At 33.7% G+C, this 21,615-nt stretch overlaps 2 protein-coding genes across 2 annotated transcripts; one reads left to right on the top strand and one right to left on the bottom strand.

The window, feature by feature from the left end:
- Window positions 1-1,018: 1,018 nt before the first annotated feature.
- On the bottom strand, window positions 1,019-1,846 carry LOC108226067 (uncharacterized). The gene has a single exon (XM_017401022.2). It carries the CDS (start codon window positions 1,819-1,821, stop codon window positions 1,135-1,137), a length of 687 nt encoding a protein of 228 aa, XP_017256511.1. The 5' UTR covers window positions 1,822-1,846; the 3' UTR covers window positions 1,019-1,134.
- An 18,572-nt stretch (window positions 1,847-20,418) lies between these two features.
- LOC108225790 (uncharacterized) lies at window positions 20,419-21,397 on the top strand. Its single transcript, XM_017400748.2, has one exon. It carries the CDS (start codon window positions 20,521-20,523, stop codon window positions 21,193-21,195), a length of 675 nt encoding a protein of 224 aa, XP_017256237.1. The 5' UTR covers window positions 20,419-20,520; the 3' UTR covers window positions 21,196-21,397.
- Window positions 21,398-21,615: the final 218 nt, after the last annotated feature.

Here is a 21,615-nt window from a genome sequence, read left to right as displayed (position 1 = left end):
TTATATATTATATATTTTGCAATATCTTTTGAATAAAAATATAGGTATATATCAAAAAAAAATTATAATAATATATAGATATATGTTTTTTTACGTGCAAAAAGTGATAATGATTATTATTTTAGAAAATAGAGTATCATACAAGAAATATAAAGAAAAATTATAATCAAACTACCCTTGAAAACAATGCATTAACACTGATTACGCCCACCCTCTGCACAATTACCTTTGCCGAAGTGTAGGCTATGCATCTGTTACTGACAAAAACGAGTAAACATATAAAGAATTTGAAAATTTCAGCTATAGAATATAAATCAATCCAGCCATACGGCAGTGCGCCTCTGGCATACGGTATAACGAAGCAGTGAATAAGCCAACCATGCAAAATTGACTCTGCATATATTTCCCGCCGTCTAACCCTACACGGACGCACTAATAATAAATGTCAAGAAAATTAACCAACTCATTTGTTGCCAAACACATATAAATACCTCCATTCATTCATATTACCATCACCAAATTGTTAAAACTACCTAGAACCAAGTACCGTATTTTTAAGATTCACAGTTACAATGAGGTCTTCAACTTCTTTCCTAGTGACTGTGAATACAATTTCCATCATCATATTCTTTATTCTGCTCTCCAATTCTACGCTACTCGTCGAGAGTTCGAGGCCTATCAAAGTCGTCGAGAGTTCAAAACCTGTCGATATGATCGAGAGTTCGAGGCCTATCAAAGTTCAGCAATCATCTTCGTCATCTTCTCCCGCAATGGATTTCTTGCTGGGAAAAGCCTACTCGGGACCAAGTCATCGAGGCCGCGGTCATTAATTAACGGCAAATTGTGCCAATGTTTATAAGTAGGCCTTGATCAATATATATAAGTTAATTCTTCTGCTAATTATATTCTTATTAGTATGTTATTCACAGATGAACAAGTGCATCCGTCCTGGCTTGTTCCATATTATGAGATCAGGCCGCGCATCAGCTGTCTGGTAAAATACTTATGATCTACGATATTGAATAACAAGGATGTGATAATATATATTTTTTGATAATTTAGCCTTATGTGTTTTACAATTGAGTATCAGTTCTGTTCCGAGACAACAGAGGATAAAAATCCATGAGATACTACTTAGCTATTAGTATTATATTTTGCTTTGTAGTCCATCCACAGATCATTCACATTTTTCCCTAGAAGCTGCACGAAATAGTCCTCACTATAACTAGATTTCATCTTCCCATTGAGCTCAGCAACGAAACCATCTCGCAATCCATTGCAGTACTCGAGAAAATGCGCTGTAATATCATATCCATCATCCCAATTCACGCCCATCCCTCTTTTCCTCCAATGCGGTGGCGCTAGCCCAGACTTCAGTCTCACGTAATCCGCCACGCCTTCGATTAGTCCACTCGGAGCAGTCCCATTCCCATTCCACTGCCATATATGAGTCGTTTCATGATACAACACTCCTTTGATCTCAACCTTAATATCTCCAACGAAGTTGGCTATATATTTCGTGTCGACGTGAATATGATTATTTTCTTCATATGCGATATATTCACTGTCTTCTACTATCATTGTGATGTTGTCAACCTTAGCTCTATCATCTAAATTCTGTTGATGAAAAATTCTCCATATGAACTTTGATGCGTGCTTCAGGGTGTGAGCGCTCCAGGGGATCCCGATTTCGTTGTCGAATCGGGTTCCGCCAGGTGTGCCTGTGCCATTGTTCTTGACTTGGTAGTAGACGGCTTCAATCGGCACAAGAGTGGCTATGAGGAGTAATGAAATGATGGAGAATATTGGCGTGGTAGGCATTGTTAATAAATTGGTTTGGTCAATATAATTAGAAGGTTATTATATACACACGTACATAATGAATTTATAATTGAATAATTTTAGTTGCAATAGTTTGGAATATTATTTGGAATGTTGTTGTCATGTAAGAAGGGGTAGTTCACACATTGGTGCCATATGGAAGGCGGAGAGATTGTGTGTATAAGTACATACATGCAAGTTCGTGAGTTGCATACAAATTTCTTGACATTATTCACTTTGTTTTGTGCACTAACAACTCCACCATAACCAAGTCAGCTAAAAGAAATAGTAATAGATTTACAGGGAGGCGTATGTGCTGGACCAAAGGCCAACAGGCTTACACGCATGTTTTGCAGTCCAGAATACTACATATATAAATCGGCTTTGAGCTTGGTCCATTAACATGATCGAGCTTCCACGGCCCAATTGTGACACCATATTATCATAATTAATTTGCCCATCTTAAACCTCAAATTTAACTTTCTGCTGTTCAACGCAGTAGTCCGAATTTTATTCATTTAATCCCTCAGCAGCTAGCTTGCAGGAGAGTAATGTTACATGCAGAGAATCGGGAAAATTTTCTGCACAAAATAATATGATAATTGAGATAAGATATTTTAATTGATGTTATTTACGTGAATACAAGAGTTAATCAAAATACATATGGTGTATAATGTCGTTTTGTCAAAAAATTTATATTCAATTTTTGACTGTTGAACGGAAAGCTCATTTGTTCGCAATATACTCTTATGATTTTACTTTTACTAGTTGATAACCCGTGCCAAGCACGAGTTTAAATAAAATTTTAAAATTTGTTATTTATTGAAAGAATAATGTCTTTTTTAGTTACATTATCATATTTTTATTATACCTATTTAAATTATTGTTTTTAAATGATATTTAAATTATTGTTATTTAATATAAAACTTTCTATATATTAAAATTTGATCCTACTTTAAATTTATTTCATAAGAATATGTGTCCTCTTCTATGGAGTCCACAAAATAAGAGTATTGGCGTCCAAAATTATTTAAAAATGATCTACTCGTTTCAATTTTAATTTTTTTTAGTCTACAATATTTGTAAACATCTGACAATTTGTAGGTTATTGTAACGTCTGGGATTATCCGTGTAATTATTTGAATGATTAATGGATATTATATGAATTTTATATGAATTTCTGTGAATTAATTGGTTCCTGTTCTATTAAATTAGTTATGTATTTTGATTAAATTTGAGGAATATCAATTTTTATATGTTCAGTACAAAATATAGTTTATTTAGATATTTTCATATCGATTTATGTATTGTCAGATGATTTTATATTTGATTTACGGATTTAATTATGTATATTTTAATTAATTAGTAATTATTTCGATTTTTCGGAAACCGTCAATCTACAACGGTACCGAGATTTTACTTCCCGAAAATTTCAACAAAATTCACCTTTAGCTTAATTTGAACATTCCGGACATTTTTCATGTTTTGACTTTTTCGATCCGGAGTACGGTTTGTTCCGGAGTCGGTCCGGCGGAGTTTTTCGGTATTAGATAATTATCTAGTTGTCTCGATAAACGTGAAATACAATATTTTATTCTCATCCTTATCTTGTAATAATGACGGTGGGACCCGCGTATTAATGACGGATTAAACAGCCCCGTTTGATGATTATCTCGAAAACCGGTACCGATTGGACCCGTTTTATTAGTATAAAGCTATTAAACATTGTATTTTCATGCCATATATGATTCAAAGGGGTACTAATTATTCATAAGTATAAATATACTTAACTGTACTTTATTTTATTACGAAAATCATAAAACCAGTTAAAACCGAGAAATTCCCGAGAGAGTTCTTCGTGTTCTTGAGATTCAAACGAGGATTTGGACGCGTTATCGGACTCGGATTTTGGTGTTCAAGGGCTCAAATTGAAGGTTTTAACAAGTAGAATCATAATCTAGCATCAAAATCAGTGCAGCAACATCAGGTGGGTGTGGATTTTGAGATTTAAATTCGAAATAAATAAGCTTAAATTAGGGCTTTTTGATTTTGAAGTTGTTCATGTGATTTGTTGTTTGTATGTTGTAGATAATGTTCTCCTGATCATTTTGGTATATCATATGCATGATTTGGAGTTCAATAATATGTTCAAAATTGAGTTTAATTGTTCGAATTAGAAACTAGGGTTTATAGCCGTTTGAATGTTTTCAATTGAAATTTGGGGCTTTCTGATTCTGGAGGTAGAAGGGAAATTGGTTGATACCATCATGTTGGTTGTGATTCCAGGAACTTGTACATACCTTCATATTGTAGCTGAGGTTCGTGAATCGAACGAATCGATTCAAAGAAAACTCGCCGGCGACGGCGAGTTTCTTCGATCGATTACGGTCGATTCCGGCCGTTTCTGGTGAAGGTGATTGCAGGAATGAGTTGGGGAGGCTTGGTACTCCCTATCTGGAGCATTTGGTGGCCGTTGGTGGCCGATTTCGCCGTCTCCGGCGACTGGGGTGACGGCGGCGGCAAAAGTGCCGTTTAGTCACCCAAGTTTCGGAGATGGTGAAGTTTCCACACTGTAGTTTCATGTCTTACTTTTCAAACCTTGAAGTTTCCAAAACTTTCAACTCAAACCCTGGACTTTTAAAAAGTTTTAAAAATGATTTTTTTGATTTAAATTTAATTTCGAAAATCATTTATTTTAATTTCAAAAATTGTTTTTAAATATTTATTAATTCAAAAATAATTCTGATTTAATTTATTAATTAATTTTAATTAGTAATTAATTATTATAATTAATCAATTAATTTAATTATTAATTGATTAATTGTTTTAATTAATTATTAATTGATTTTAATTGATTTATTAATTAGATTTAATTATTTTAAATTATTTTAAATGATTTTAAAATTTCCGAAAAATAGTTTCGAGCTTTAAAATATTATTCTAAAATATGATTGAAGCTCGTTAATTGATTTCAAATGATTTCGGACTTGATTTCAAGTATCCAGTAATGGATTATTTATTTACAAAATGATTCTTTGACCCGTTTTAATTCCGAAAAATGTTTAAAAATTCATAACAAATACCAGAAACATCCGTTTGACTTCAAACTTCTTTTGAAAAATATATTGTATTAAATATTTTATGTGATATGTGCTATGTGCTATCTAATTGACATGTTATGTGTCTACGTGATTGATATAAAATTGTTTTTGACATATCTCTTGATCCGTAAATCGGATTTGGGTGAAACGAAGGGTAGATAGAAGTCCGTTTCGAATGTAAGATGATGAGAATAGTATGAGATCACCTATTGATAATTAGTTGTGATGATTAGCAGAGAAGCGAGGCGTAATAAAGGGAAAAGCAAGTGGATATAGAATAGTATATCGAGCAGGAGCGATTGAAATTTGAAATCGTCAGTATAAGGCAAGTTTCCTTGATACTTTCCTTCAATTATATAGATATGATTCCTGATGTGATTGCTTGGTGAGCATTCTAATTCACTCATAACATTTATTGAGCCTTATCCTGAATTGTTTGATTCATTGATTCCTGAACCATCAATCAGATTCCTTAAATACCCCTTGAACTATTCATTCATTGATACTTGAACTACTAATTTGATTCTTTGATACCTATTTTGAAACCTTATTCAATTGTAAACCTTCAAACCTTGGGATTTTGAATAAATACCATATAAACCCCATTTCAAATGTTTTGGCACACCCTTGATATCCCAACCAATTGACTGGAAGTCAATTCTATTTGGAATACCATACACCTTACAATTTTTATTCCTTTTCAGTAACCTAATTTCTTTGAAATTGAAAACACCCTTTGACATGTGAATCCTTTCCCAAAACTAGAAACCTTATTTCATACAAACCACGATTATTGTTATACCTGAAATCCGGATATGCTATATCTGATCCATTGACTCGTGGAATTATTCCTGATTCTTATTTTGGAATATTTTGAAGATGCTCCTGAATTGCATTCTGTTTCTGCTTCAAAATTTCATCATGTTATTATTAATTCTATTTATTGAAATATGTTGCTGCTTATCCTGATTCCTAATAGAATTGGATAGTTTTCTGAAATGGACCAAATGAATGGTCAGACCAGATGAGTGGTCGCTTTAGGCCAATGTGTGCCTTGGATCCAGTAAACGAGCATGGCGGGGCCTGCTCGGGGTTAGTGTCTGACTGATCAGCAGCCTAACCTTTGGTTTTTAAAAATAAAATTTAATATCCAATTCTAATCGAAATTCTAAAAAGAAACTTTGATATTGAGATTGATTCTCTTAAATAATGATTTCCATCATCTTTTGATAAATGTTTAAATGGATATTGTTATACTTGCTGAGCTTGTTAGCTCACTCTTGCGAAACTCTATGTTCTTTCCAGTGAAAGCAGAGAAGGTTGGTAACGATGATCCGCAGGCTAGTGGTAAGGCCAGGATTCCAGGCTGAGAGATGAAGAGAGCTATCGGCAGCACCTGACTTTTTATATATGTATTAGTTTGAATAATGAGACACAAATGACGTGTAAGTTTGTAAGAATTAAGTTTATATTTTGGGATTTGGGTTTGTAATAATTAAAGTTGTGTTGTGGCTTGTTTTATACTTTAACCTGTTGCGATCCATGGACAGTTAAGGGTCACTGTATATATTATATCATTAATTACAGGTTTATGTTAAGGTGTGGACCCCAAACTTCTGACCCGGGTTTGGAGGGCGCCACAGGTTGGTATCAGAGCGACAGGTTTAAGTCAATGAAACAAGCCTAGATTGTTAGGTTGGGTAGAAGTTTAGGATTAGAAATGAGTGATAGGTAGATAAAACGTTGAGAGGTTGAGGATTATTCGAAATAGATTTAGGATTGATGTTGGTAGTGGATGCAGATTCTCATACGTGTTTGTTCATGTTGATTCTCAGACTATCAGGCATGTCAGGACCCAGTACCCCGGTTCATTCTGATCATTCAGAGTCGACAGTTGAGGGACTTCCACCTCGTCCAGGAGTTGTACCTATATCTCCACCCAGGGCACTTACACCCCCACCTGTAGCAGGACCTTCACGTCCACCTGGATACCCTCATAGTGGACAGACCCCTATTGCAGCTATACCACTCAGGGCTATACCCCCGCCTGCACCTGAGATGCCCCCACCTGCTCCTATTATACGACCTCCTATCCGTGGACCCCCACCAGAGCATGAGTCTTCGGGATTTTCAGGTGTCGGACCCTCTTATCCGTGTTCCCCTCTTTCAGTACCCTATCACTACTATCAGGCACTTTTGATGGAGAGAGAGGAGCTGTTGGGCCAGATTAGAGAGTTGACACAGACGATGAGGGATTTAGATCCTAACAGGGGAGAGAGTCAGTTGAGAGAGAATATCTTCGTTTTCCGGAGGATTGCAGCAGCGAGACTACATGGAGCCACTTCGGAGTTTGGTACCCCTAGGGATATTATAGTTTGGGCTCATTGGGTCTTGGAGCAGCTGGAGGTTATCGGAGGCCCAGACTTTCCATAGGTCTGGAGTGTATTAGATGTTGGAGATGATCAGTACTAGAGTGAGTAGTGTGTATGATGCAGCATAGTGAGTAGTTGTATCAGGTCAGCCGATTTTGACATGTATATATAGACTAGCGGAGCTGGCCAGATGATGTGTATGTTGTGATGGTCATCAGCCGATTTTGACATGTATATATAGATTAGCTGAGTTGACTGGATAGCCTTGTTGTTGCTGTTGTTGTACTTTACTTTTGATGAAGCGCTTGACGCTTGTATCTCCAGCACTGACTTATATATATCAGCATCTTTTACTTTCCAGTTTTGTCCTTTACTTTATCGCACTTGTTTTACTTTACTTTACTTTCAGTACCAATCATAAACTCTTGTGATAATATTGAACCCTTTTCTTTTATTGCTCTACATTCTGTAAAGAAGCATGCAATTTATTTAGTTAAACAATCTCAAAAATGTTTTCAAAAATGTATAATTCTGTTTTCTCAAAAACTTTTTATAAAAAGAGAATTTGATTTAAAACGACTAAGTGAATTGTTTCTTCTTTACAGAATGCCTCCAACAAGACATACTCGTGCCAACAGTGATCCTGAAGGCACCAACAGTATCAATGATAACAATGATAACCAGAATGTCAACATAGGCCCAGTAGATCCTGCTGTGGCCCAACTAATTCAAATTTTGGCACAACAAACTGCTCATCTTACCCGACAACAGCAACATCAAGAGAATCCTAGGGTAACTTTTAAAACTTTTCAGGCAGTTAATCCTCCAGAATTTAAGGGCTCAGCAGATCCTGTTGCAGCCCAAACATGGTTAAAAGAAATGGAAAAGTGTTTTGAATTAGTTCCAGCAAGTGAGGACCAGAAAACAAAGTTTGCCAGTCATTACTTAAAGAATGAAGCAACCTATTGGTGGGAATCTGTGAAGAATATGGAAGGTACAGTTGGGATTACTTGGGAGAGGTTTAAGGAACTGTTTTTAGAAAAGTATTTTCCTAGGTTTCTTCAAGATCAAATGGAGTTGAACTTTTTAGAGCTGAAACAAGGAAATATGTCTGTGGTTGAATATGAGAATAAGTTTGCGGAATTGGCTAGGTTTGTGCCAACCTATGTAGAGACCGATAGGCAGAAAGCGAAGAGGTTCCAGCAAGGTCTGAAACCTTGGATTAGGAGCAAGTTAGCTATTTTGCAATTGGAGACTTATGCGGCAGTGGTTGAGAAGGCAATGATTGCGGAGGCTGAAAATGAGTTGTTTCAGAAGTCTAAAGAGGATAAGAAGAGAAAGCCAGACAATAGAGAAGGGCCATCCCATCAGGGGAGGTTCCAGAAGAAAGGGAAATTTCAAGCAGGAAGAAGTTCTAATTTTAAGAAACAGAATATAGGCAGTAGTGGACAAGGTGGTCGTTTCATTATGGGAAATCAGGCTAATCAGCAGAGGTCTTCTATACCAGAATGCCAGATATGTGGCAAGAGACATGGAGGAGTGTGTAACAAGCCGAACATAGTGTGCTTTAAGTGCAACCAGAAAGGACATTATTCTAGAGAATGTCAGAACCCATCAGCGATAAGAGATCAGGGGAATAAGAGCTCGACAAGTAAAGCTCCAGCTATAGGATATGCATGTTTCAAATGTGGGAAGCAGGGACCTATGGCTAGGGATTGCAAAACATCAGCTCCAGTTAGTAATGCACTTAGAATCATGGGAACTGTTCCAGAAGTGAATGAGCCTCCTAGGGCAAGAGTTTTTGATATGTCAGTGAAGGATGCTATTCAGGATGCCGATGTTGTGGCAGGTACGCTTAACGTAAACTCTTTAAATGCTAAGGTGTTAATTGATTCCGGAGCCACTAGATCATTTATTTCTCAAGCTTTTGTTGATAAGTTGAATTGTCCGGTTGAATTGTTGAATGAGGTTATGAATGTAGAGCTAGCTAATCAGAATCGTATCTCCGTTAATCGAGTTTGCCCTGATTGTGAAATTGAGATTTTAGGAAATAAGTTTTGTGCCGACTTGATACCTTTCAAGTTGGGGGAATTTGATGTAATCTTAGGGATGGACTGGTTGTCTAAACATAGTGCGCAGATAGATTATAAAAATAAGAAGGTAATGCTAAAGGCACCAGACGATAAGATAATAACGTTTAGAGGACAAAAGCAAGTGAAGAAGTTCTTAACCATGATGCAAGCAAAAAGGATGTTACGTCAAGGATGCGAAGCCTATATTGCTTATGTAATTGATAAAGGTCAGGAACCCGTAAAACTTGAAAATATTCCTGTAGTGAATGAATTTCCAGACGTGTTTCCGGATGAGTTACCAGGACTTCCTCCAGATAGAGAGATAGAATTTGCAATTGACTTAGCACCTGGAACGGAGCCGATAACCAAAGCCCCGTATAGGATGGCACCCGTAGAGATGAACGAATTGGCAAAACAATTACAAGAGTTATTGGAAAAGGGAGTGATTAGACCGAGTGTATCCCCATGGGGAGCACCAGTGTTGTTTGTAAAGAAGAAAGATGGAAGTATGAGGTTATGCATAGATTACAGAGAGCTTAATAAGCTTACTATCAAGAATAAATATCCTTTACCCCGTATTGACGACTTGTTTGACCAGTTGAAAGGAGCAGAATATTTTTCTAAGATTGACCTTAGGTCAGGATACCATCAGCTCAGAATCAAATCTGAAGATATACCTAAGACAGCTTTTAGAACAAGGTATGGTCATTATGAATTTTTAGTGATGGCTTTTGGATTAACGAATGCACCAGCAGCTTTTATGGATTTAATGAATAGAGTCTTTAAGAAGTATTTGGACAAGTTTGTGATTGTTTTTATAGATGATATTCTGATATATTCTAAGACGGCTGAGGAGCATGCGGAGCATTTAAGAACAGCCTTAGAGATACTAAGAAAGAAGAAGTTGTATGCAAAGTTTTCTAAATGTGAATTTTGGTTACAAGAAGTTCAATTTCTAGGACATATAGTGAGCCGTGAAGGAATAAAGGTAGATCCAACAAAGATTGAAGCTATAATGAATTGGGAAAGACCAAAGACCCCCACATAGATCAGGAGTTTCTTGGGGTTAGCAGGTTATTATAGAAGATTTGTACAGGATTTCTCAAGAATTGCAACCCCACTGACTAAGTTAACTAGAAAGAATGAGAAGTTCATATGGAATGAGAAGTGTGAGGAAAGTTTTCAGGAATTGAAGAAGAGATTAGTGTCAGCACCAGTGTTGTCTCTTCCAGATGATCAAGGGAATTTTGTGATTTATAGTGATGCCTCGTATAAAGGATTAGGATGTGTATTGATGCAGCATGATAAAGTTATTGCGTATGCGTCTAGACAACTTAAACCTCATGAACAAAAGTACCCCACTCACGACCTGGAGTTAGCGGCTATTGTATTTGCATTGAAAATATGGAGACATTATCTGTATGGAGAAAGATGTGAGATTTATACAGACCATAAAAGCTTAAAGTACATCTTTACTCAGAAGGAGCTGAACATGAGACAAAGGAGATGGTTGGAGTTGATTAAGGATTATGATTGTACGATTAAGTATCATCCAGGAAAAGCCAATGTTGTAGCAGATGCTTTAAGTAGAAAGGAAAGATTAAATGTATTGACTGTGCCAGAGGAATTGTATAAAGAGTTCGAAAAGTTGGAAATTGAGGTAAGAATTCATGAATCATCAAAGATAGCGATGTATACCATGACCTTCCAACCGGAGCTATTAGAAAGGATTAAGAAATGCCAGGAAGAGGTAATGGATCAGGATGTGAACAAGTTAGTGGGAGAAGAGTTGTGTACACAGAAGGATGATCAAGGTATTCTTAGATTTTCTTCCAGGATATGGATTCCACCGGTAACAGAGTTAAAGAATGATATTTTGCAGGAAGCACACAATTTTAAGTATTCAATTCATCCAGGCAGTACTAAGATGTATAGAGATTTAAAGGAGAACTATTGGTGGCCAGATATGAAAAGAGAGATTGCAGAATGGGTGAGTAAATGCTATACGTGTCAAAGAGTGAAAGCAGAACACCAGAGACCAAGTGGATTATTGCAACCTTTAGAGATTCCAGAATGGAAGTGGGAACATATTGCTATGGATTTTATTGTAGGATTACCAAGGACTAAAGCAAACCATGATGCCATTTGGGTTATAGTGGATAGACTAACCAAGTCAGCGCATTTTCTTCCGATCAACGAGAGATTCTCTTTGGATAAATTAGTTCATATGTACCTGAAAGAGATTGTAGTTCGTCATGGAGTCCCCGTATCCATTGTATCAGATAGAGATCCACGATTTAATTCGAGATTTTGGAAAAGTTTTCAGGAATGCTTGGGCACTAAATTGAATATGAGTACGGCATATCATCCACAAACAGACGGCCAAAGTGAGAGAACGATTCAGACGATCGAAGACATGTTACGTGTTTGCGCAATCGATTTCAAAGGCAATTGGGACGAGCATCTACCTTTGGTGGAATTTGCATACAATAATAGTTATCACGCAAGTATTGGAATGCCTCCTTATGAAGCTCTTTACGGACGCAAATGTCGATCACCAGTATATTGGGATGAAGTCGGAGAACGCAAAGTATTGGGACCAGAATTAGTACAGCAAACAAAAGAAGTCGTCGAAATTATTCAGAAACGACTAATTGCAGCACAGAGTCGTCAACGAAATTATGCAGATCAATTCCGGAAGAGCGTAGAATTTGAAGACGGAGAAGCAGTGTTACTGAAGGTGTCACCATGGAAAGGACTGTCCAGATTCGGAAAGAAAGGCAAGCTAAGTCCCCGATACGTGGGGCCATTTGAAATCTTGAGACGGGTAGGCAAAGTAGCATACGAATTGGCGTTACCCCCGCAAATGGAGCACATTCATAACGTCTTTCATGTATCGATGCTCAAGAAGTATAATCCAGATTCAAAGCATGTGATAGAATATGAGCCGGTAGAACTCGAGGCGGATTTATCGTATGTAGAAGTACCAGTGGAAATCTTAGATAGAAAAGAGAAGGTGTTAAGAAACAAGGTAGTGAAATTAGTAAGAGTGTTGTGGAGAAACCCAAAGGTTGAAGAGTCAACCTGGGAATTAGAAAGTGATATGCGTGAAAAGTACCCTCATTTGTTTACCTAAGTGATTCTGAGGACAGAATCCTTTTAAGGGGGGAAGGATGTAACGTCTGGGATTATCCGTGTAATTATTTGAATGATTAATGGATATTATATGAATTTTATATGAATTTCTGTGAATTAATTGGTTCCTGTTCTATTAAATTAGTTATGTATTTTGATTAAATTTGAGGAATATCAATTTTTATATGTTCAGTACAAAATATAGTTTATTTAGATATTTTCATATCGATTTATGTATTGTCAGATGATTTTATATTTGATTTACGGATTTAATTATGTATATTTTAATTAATTAGTAATTATTTCGATTTTTCGGAAACCGTCAATCTACAACGGTACCGAGATTTTACTTCCCGAAAATTTCAACAAAATTCACCTTTAGCTTAATTTGAACATTCCGGACATTTTTCATGTTTTGACTTTTTCGATCCGGAGTACGGTTTGTTCCGGAGTCGGTCCGGCGGAGTTTTTCGGTATTAGATAATTATCTAGTTGTCTCGATAAACGTGAAATACAATATTTTATTCTCATCCTTATCTTGTAATAATGACGGTGGGACCCGCGTATTAATGACGGATTAAACAGCCCCGTTTGATGATTATCTCGAAAACCGGTACCGATTGGACCCGTTTTATTAGTATAAAGCTATTAAACATTGTATTTTCATGCCATATATGATTCAAAGGGGTACTAATTATTCATAAGTATAAATATACTTAACTGTACTTTATTTTATTACGAAAATCATAAAACCAGTTAAAACCGAGAAATTCCCGAGAGAGTTCTTCGTGTTCTTGAGATTCAAACGAGGATTTGGACGCGTTATCGGACTCGGATTTTGGTGTTCAAGGGCTCAAATTGAAGGTTTTAACAAGTAGAATCATAATCTAGCATCAAAATCAGTGCAGCAACATCAGGTGGGTGTGGATTTTGAGATTTAAATTCGAAATAAATAAGCTTAAATTAGGGCTTTTTGATTTTGAAGTTGTTCATGTGATTTGTTGTTTGTATGTTGTAGATAATGTTCTCCTGATCATTTTGGTATATCATATGCATGATTTGGAGTTCAATAACATGTTCAAAATTGAGTTTAATTGTTCGAATTAGAAACTAGGGTTTATAGCCGTTTGAATGTTTTCAATTGAAATTTGGGGCTTTCTGATTCTGGAGGTAGAAGGGAAATTGGTTGATACCATCATGTTGGTTGTGATTCCAGGAACTTGTACATACCTTCATATTGTAGCTGAGGTTCGTGAATCGAACGAATCGATTCAAAGAAAACTCGCCGGCGACGGCGAGTTTCTTCGATCGATTACGGTCGATTCCGGCCGTTTCTGGTGAAGGTGATTGCAGGAATGAGTTGGGGAGGCTTGGTACTCCCTATCTGGAGCATTTGGTGGCCGTTGGTGGCCGATTTCGCCGTCTCCGGCGACTGGGGTGACGGCGGCGGCAAAAGTGCCGTTTAGTCACCCAAGTTTCGGAGATGGTGAAGTTTCCACACTGTAGTTTCATGTCTTACTTTTCAAACCTTGAAGTTTCCAAAACTTTCAACTCAAACCCTGGACTTTTAAAAAGTTTTAAAAATGATTTTTTTGATTTAAATTTAATTTCGAAAATCATTTATTTTAATTTCAAAAATTGTTTTTAAATATTTATTAATTCAAAAATAATTCTGATTTAATTTATTAATTAATTTTAATTAGTAATTAATTATTATAATTAATCAATTAATTTAATTATTAATTGATTAATTGTTTTAATTAATTATTAATTGATTTTAATTGATTTATTAATTAGATTTAATTATTTTAAATTATTTTAAATGATTTTAAAATTTCCGAAAAATAGTTTCGAGCTTTAAAATATTATTCTAAAATATGATTGAAGCTCGTTAATTGATTTCAAATGATTTCGGACTTGATTTCAAGTATCCAGTAATGGATTATTTATTTACAAAATGATTCTTTGACCCGTTTTAATTCCGAAAAATGTTTAAAAATTCATAACAAATACCAGAAACATCCGTTTGACTTCAAACTTCTTTTGAAAAATATATTGTATTAAATATTTTATGTGATATGTGCTATGTGCTATCTAATTGACATGTTATGTGTCTACGTGATTGATATAAAATTGTTTTTGACATATCTCTTGATCCGTAAATCGGATTTGGGTGAAACGAAGGGTAGATAGAAGTCCGTTTCGAATGTAAGATGATGAGAATAGTATGAGATCACCTATTGATAATTAGTTGTGATGATTAGCAGAGAAGCGAGGCGTAATAAAGGGAAAAGCAAGTGGATATAGAATAGTATATCGAGCAGGAGCGATTGAAATTTGAAATCGTCAGTATAAGGCAAGTTTCCTTGATACTTTCCTTCAATTATATAGATATGATTCCTGATGTGATTGCTTGGTGAGCATTCTAATTCACTCATAACATTTATTGAGCCTTATCCTGAATTGTTTGATTCATTGATTCCTGAACCATCAATCAGATTCCTTAAATACCCCTTGAACTATTCATTCATTGATACTTGAACTACTAATTTGATTCTTTGATACCTATTTTGAAACCTTATTCAATTGTAAACCTTCAAACCTTGGGATTTTGAATAAATACCATATAAACCCCATTTCAAATGTTTTGGCACACCCTTGATATCCCAACCAATTGACTGGAAGTCAATTCTATTTGGAATACCATACACCTTACAATTTTTATTCCTTTTCAGTAACCTAATTTCTTTGAAATTGAAAACACCCTTTGACATGTGAATCCTTTCCCAAAACTAGAAACCTTATTTCATACAAACCACGATTATTGTTATACCTGAAATCCGGATATGCTATATCTGATCCATTGACTCGTGGAATTATTCCTGATTCTTATTTTGGAATATTTTGAAGATGCTCCTGAATTGCATTCTGTTTCTGCTTCAAAATTTCATCATGTTATTATTAATTCTATTTATTGAAATATGTTGCTGCTTATCCTGATTCCTAATAGAATTGGATAGTTTTCTGAAATGGACCAAATGAATGGTCAGACCAGATGAGTGGTCGCTTTAGGCCAATGTGTGCCTTGGATCCAGTAAACGAGCATGGCGGGGCCTGCTCGGGGTTAGTGTCTGACTGATCAGCAGCCTAACCTTTGGTTTTTAAAAATAAAATTTAATATCCAATTCTAATCGAAATTCTAAAAAGAAACTTTGATATTGAGATTGATTCTCTTAAATAATGATTTCCATCATCTTTTGATAAATGTTTAAATGGATATTGTTATACTTGCTGAGCTTGTTAGCTCACTCTTGCGAAACTCTATGTTCTTTCCAGTGAAAGCAGAGAAGGTTGGTAACGATGATCCGCAGGCTAGTGGTAAGGCCAGGATTCCAGGCTGAGAGATGAAGAGAGCTATCGGCAGCACCTGACTTTTTATATATGTATTAGTTTGAATAATGAGACACAAATGACGTGTAAGTTTGTAAGAATTAAGTTTATATTTTGGGATTTGGGTTTGTAATAATTAAAGTTGTGTTGTGGCTTGTTTTATACTTTAACCTGTTGCGATCCATGGACAGTTAAGGGTCACTGTATATATTATATCATTAATTACAGGTTTATGTTAAGGTGTGGACCCCAAACTTCTGACCCGGGTTTGGAGGGCGCCACAGTTATGTTCTGCAATATAATCGTTGCAAACAAAAGATAAAACAATTATATTATAAATCACTAAACACTATATATGTTCTAAAATATAACTCATAAGTAGAATAATAATCTTAATGATTGTAAATGTTGAAAGATGTTAATAATTAATTGATAATTATATATTTAAAACTACTTAAAGATGGTAAATTATATATAAAATATGAATAATTAAAGATATTATTTATGATTATACTAAGAGATTATGACTGGTACTTACTGCGTCTTAAATGCGTACTTTATGGAGTTTAACTCTAACAGTATGTTTTATTTTAGTAAAATTACGATGTTGTTTGATGATTTTTAAATTGTGAAAATAATATTCAAGATCAACACGTATAAGTTCGTTTATAGCGTCTTTAATCTTGAACAAAAATTCAAAATTTTAAGTCATAATTATTTTATTCATTTAATAGGCAAACATTTTATATAATTCGAGTTGGAGTTTTTGTAGATCTAACAGTTATTGTAGTTGTTTGATAAACTGATATTATAGTTTGACAAAATTAATTAACTTTCCAAAAGTAATTTGATATCAAATATTTTGACGTATGTCTAGAGTTTTGGTTCTTTTATTATATGTTGCAATATGGATGATGACTTAATTTTATTTGAGTTTCTATTTGTCAAGTCAGTGTTACCACCGCCTTATTCGTCTTTATCGCAATCTTCTGAAAAACATTGAATGATAATAATTATTATTATTTAAAAAAATATGACCAAGTTTTTTGGTACTTTGGTATCAATATTGAATCTTGTTTATTTTAATTTGAAATATGATAGAAATTTTATAGATTTGTTTCGTAAATTAAATTGTATGAGTTTTAAAATTAAAACGAATATTTGATGTATGTCTAGAGTTTCGGTTCTTCTATTATGTGTTGCAATATGGACAATGACTTAATTTTTTTGAGTTTCCACTTGTCAAGTCAGTGTTACCACCGCCTTATTCGACTTTATCATAATTTTCTGAAAAACACTAAATGATAATAATTATTATTATTAAAAAATATATTATCAAGTTTTTTGGTACTTTGGTATCAATATTGAATCTTGTTAATTTTAATTCTGAAATATGATAGAAGTTTTATAAATTTATTTCGTAAATTAAATTTTATGAGTTTTAAAAATTAAAACGAATAATTTCGTTGACATTATTATTCTATTGATAGGATATTATATTAATATCAATATGAACACCTTATTTATTTGAATTCTGAAGCATGATAAAAGATTTATAGAGTTGTTCCGTATATTAAATTATTTGAGTTTTAAAAAATTAAAACAAATAATTTTGTTGGTAATATATTTTTATTAGTAAGATAATTGTTATAATACAAAATCCTGTCAAATATAGAAGTTTTTTGATAATAGTAATAATTATTAAATAAAAAATAATATGATGATAGCCAAATTTTGATATGAATTTTATAGAACTGTTTCATAAGTTAAATTGTTAGCGATTTAACTGTGCGGATAGGATAAATGTTATATTACAAAATCGTAAACACCATGGAAGTCTTTTTATAGTAGGATAATAATCTTAACCAATATTGAAATTTTTAATAATAAAATCCGAATCAATATAGAATTCTTTTCATAATTGTATAATAATAATTATAAAATCCTAAAAATGTATAATAATAAGTATAAAATCCTAACAATATGAAAATCTTTTCATAATTCTATAATGGTTATTGTTACTAAATAAAAAATTTATATAACATTATCCTAATCAATATTGAAATTTTTAATAATAAAATTCTAATAAATACAGAAGTCTTTCACTGTCCTAATGAATATTGAGGTCTTTAATAATAAAATTATAATAACAAGTATAAAATCCTAACAATATGAAAATCTTTTCATAATTCTATAATGGTTATTGTTACTAAATAAAAAATTTATATAACATTATCCTAATCAATATTGAAATTTTTAATAATAAAATTCTAATAAATACAGAAGTCTTTCACTGTCCTAATGAATATTGAGGTTTATAATAATAAAATTTTATTCAATATAGAAGTCTTTTGATAATAATATATTAATGACCGTAAAATCCTAATCAATATGAAAGTGACCGAATTTTGGTACTTTGGTACCAATGTTCCACCGAAACGTGGTTTCGCTTAATAAAGGGTATTGATTTGCCTTCAAAACTTAAAACGTCAGCAATAATTAAAAGACACTAACGAATTCAACCGTCAGCTTCTTAACCATGTTATTCTTTATCCATCTTGTCTGCTTGAAAACTTATCAGTTGGAGACATTAAATGAATCCAGTCATCAAGTATCATCTTATTATTACTCTTTTTACTTTTCAAATTTGTTTTTTATATTTTTTTTTTGTCTTTTCGCACATTCCAATCATCCGCAGACAAGGTAAAAAACATGTATGAATAATGGTTATAATTAGTTGTGGTTTTTTTTTATCAAATTATAATTAGTTGTGTTAGAGACAATGTTTTAAAAGTTCTAATTTATTAATTTTAAATTGATTTCTTAAAATATTATCAGATTAATTGTTTATATTTTAATTTATCTAAAAATCAATTTATCAAAAAAAAAATCATAAATCCTGAATTGATAAATTAACTGATTAGTTTTTATTCTATTTCCTATAATGGTGCCGGAAGTAAAATATTATAAGATAATACTTTTTTAAAGAATATATAGAATGTCCAATTCACCTAAGAAATAACTTGAATCCCTAAAAACCGATGAAATCACTTGTATACATCTTTTTAGGGAGTTAGAGCAGTACTGTTCCTGAATCATTTTAGAAAATAATATAATATAGAATTTTTAACAAGTTAAAATATTGAATAGTGGAATAATTCTAACTCTATTCATATGTGTTATTTATTTATCTATTAATTTATTTATTTATTTAAAAAGGAGAGAAGAAGATACACGCTGCTCTGCTTCAATTCTTCATTTTACAGGAAAAAAGTAGGGGCAGAGATTAAAACTTTAACATTATCAAAAGAATTACCATGTAGTCAGAGTCAAGGTCTTCGTAGAAAGCTTCTTCATCTCTATCATCTTTGTTGCTCAGGATGGAATACAAATGTTTGCATTCAATAAAATTTTGTATCATTTTTCAGTTTCTCAAATATTCGTCTTATTTATTTCTAATTTTCTATAATGATATACCTCCTGCATATAAAATCCTACACCATCAATTAAATATAAAATTATTATTTAATATGTGTGTTTAGGCAAATCAAAATTTGTAATATATACATTTCGACGAAAAAGATTGACAAGTTCATCATACTAGGTTAAATTCGTTATTTCAAACTATATGTTTCTTCTCTTGATAATAAAAATTAATAAACTAGCTCAACTTTTTCTTATTAATTTAGTGTGAATACTTTTCTGATTCAAATAAATTAGAAAATAAGAACAATATAAGGATAATAGAGAGATAATGTGTGTGCTAGCTGTTCCATCTGTTTTCGACATTCACTTTTTAATATACATTGATTTCATAATTAGAATTATTATTTCCTATTTTTCTTATAAATTAAATTATAAATTTGATATTTTTATTTAAAAGAATAATATTCTAAAATAATTATTCTAAACATGCGTTATTAAAATTATATTGTCGAAAATATTTATTGTTTTATCAAATTGCGTGACCAATCAATGCGAAACATGCATCTATTTTTTTTTGCCCCCGACAGTTTTCATTAAACTATGGCGGTCCTCTCCATTTGTTATGCAAAAACTCTTCGATTCAGTCTTGAGATTTTAATAGTAGTTATTCATCAATGCCTGGAGGCTGCCGTAATTGTTGGAACGTAATTGTTGTCTTTTTTGTTTTTCACGTTCAACACAACTACCTAGCTTTTACTAGTAGGGTGGGTAAATGTTACTCCCTCCGTCCCACCAGGTTCTTTACGTTACTTTTCGGCACGCATTTTAAATCTCCTATAAAATATACCTACATTATATATATATTTTTAAAAAAAATCTTGAAAAAAAGTTTGATGCTAAACTTTTATTCAGAAAAAAAATAATTTTAAAAAATATTATTGACCTATTCTTTATAAGAGTCTCAAAATGCGTGCAAGAACGTAAACTACCTGGTGGGACGGAGGGAGTATCTCACAATTTAAAACATACGAACGCAATGACTTTGTCGGCTTAACACTTCATATTTTCCAACCGGAAGATTACCAGAAGTTTACTTGCTTGATCTTTCCTGTTTGTCTTAGTCCATCTTTGTCTCTATATAGAGTGGTGCAGACATAATCTATTTCACATCCTATAACAAAAAATAAAAGAAGCTTAATTACAATGGCTCACGCAATGCTCCTCCCTCTACTGTCCTTGCTAGTTCTTGCAGTTATGCATGGAACCAATGCAGTCACATACAGTGTCACCAACACGGCCGAATCGACCCCGGGTGGTCAGAAATTCACCAACGAAATCGGATCAGATTACACCACACAAACCATGTCGTCCTCCACGGACTTCATATGGAGGCTCTTCCAGCAGAACACTGAGGCCGACAGGAAGAACGTGGCGCAAGTGAGTTTATTCATCGACGATATGGATGGAGTTGCCTACACTAGCAACGACGAAATTCATGCGAGTGCACAATACATTCAGGATTACAGCGGCGATGTGAAGGGTGAGTTCACAGGAGTACTTTATCACGAAATGACGCACGTGTGGCAATGGAGCAATGGAGCTCCCGGGGGATTGATTGAAGGGATTGCGGATTATGTGAGGCTTAAGGCGGGATATGCGCCGAGCCATTGGGTGCAGCCAGGGGAGGGTGATAAGTGGGATAAGGGCTACGATGTGACGGCTCGGTTCTTGGACTATTGTAATAGTCTCAGCAATGGTTTTGTGGCTGAGCTTAATAAGAAGATGAAAGATGGTTATAGTGCCGACTTCTTTGTTCAGCTCCTGGGAAAAACAGTGGATCAGCTGTGGAGTGAGTACAAGGCCAAGTATCAGACTTAATTAGATATCTTTCACATGAGTGGTTACATGAAGACTGCACGGGGATGTAATATTTACACGCTTACATATTCGTTGATAAATAAGTTTACTAAACATTTTATAAATAAGTTGTTATGGTTCCTAATTATCAGTTGACTGGTGTAATTTCCAGATCATTGTTCTTAACTATATTTATAGACATGGATGCCTACAGTGTGATGAGATGGAAAATGTGACCACAACCTTAACATCCAATTACACAATAAAATTTAATTTTACGACACTTATGTACATTGTAATGAACTTTTAATGGAACAAACAACTAAATTAAATAATAATTATACTAATAAAAATAATAATAAATAAGACATCAGAAAATATATATATGAAAAATCATATAAATATTACATCAAAATCATCTATCGACAGAATTTAAAAAGT

The sequence above is a fragment of the Daucus carota genome, chromosome 6 (assembly GCF_001625215.2).
Source record: "Daucus carota subsp. sativus chromosome 6, DH1 v3.0, whole genome shotgun sequence".
NCBI classification, from domain to species: domain Eukaryota; kingdom Viridiplantae; phylum Streptophyta; class Magnoliopsida; order Apiales; family Apiaceae; genus Daucus; species Daucus carota.
Note: the sequence above shows the minus strand (reverse complement) of the source record. Positions and strands in the feature narration are given on the sequence as shown.

Excerpts from the sequence above, each read along its gene's own strand:
- LOC108226067 (XM_017401022.2), bottom strand. The coding sequence starts at position 1,821 with ATGCCTACCACGCCAATATTCTCCATCATTTCATTACTCCTCATAGCC.
- LOC108225790 (XM_017400748.2), top strand. The coding sequence starts at position 20,521 with ATGGCTCACGCAATGCTCCTCCCTCTACTGTCCTTGCTAGTTCTTGCA.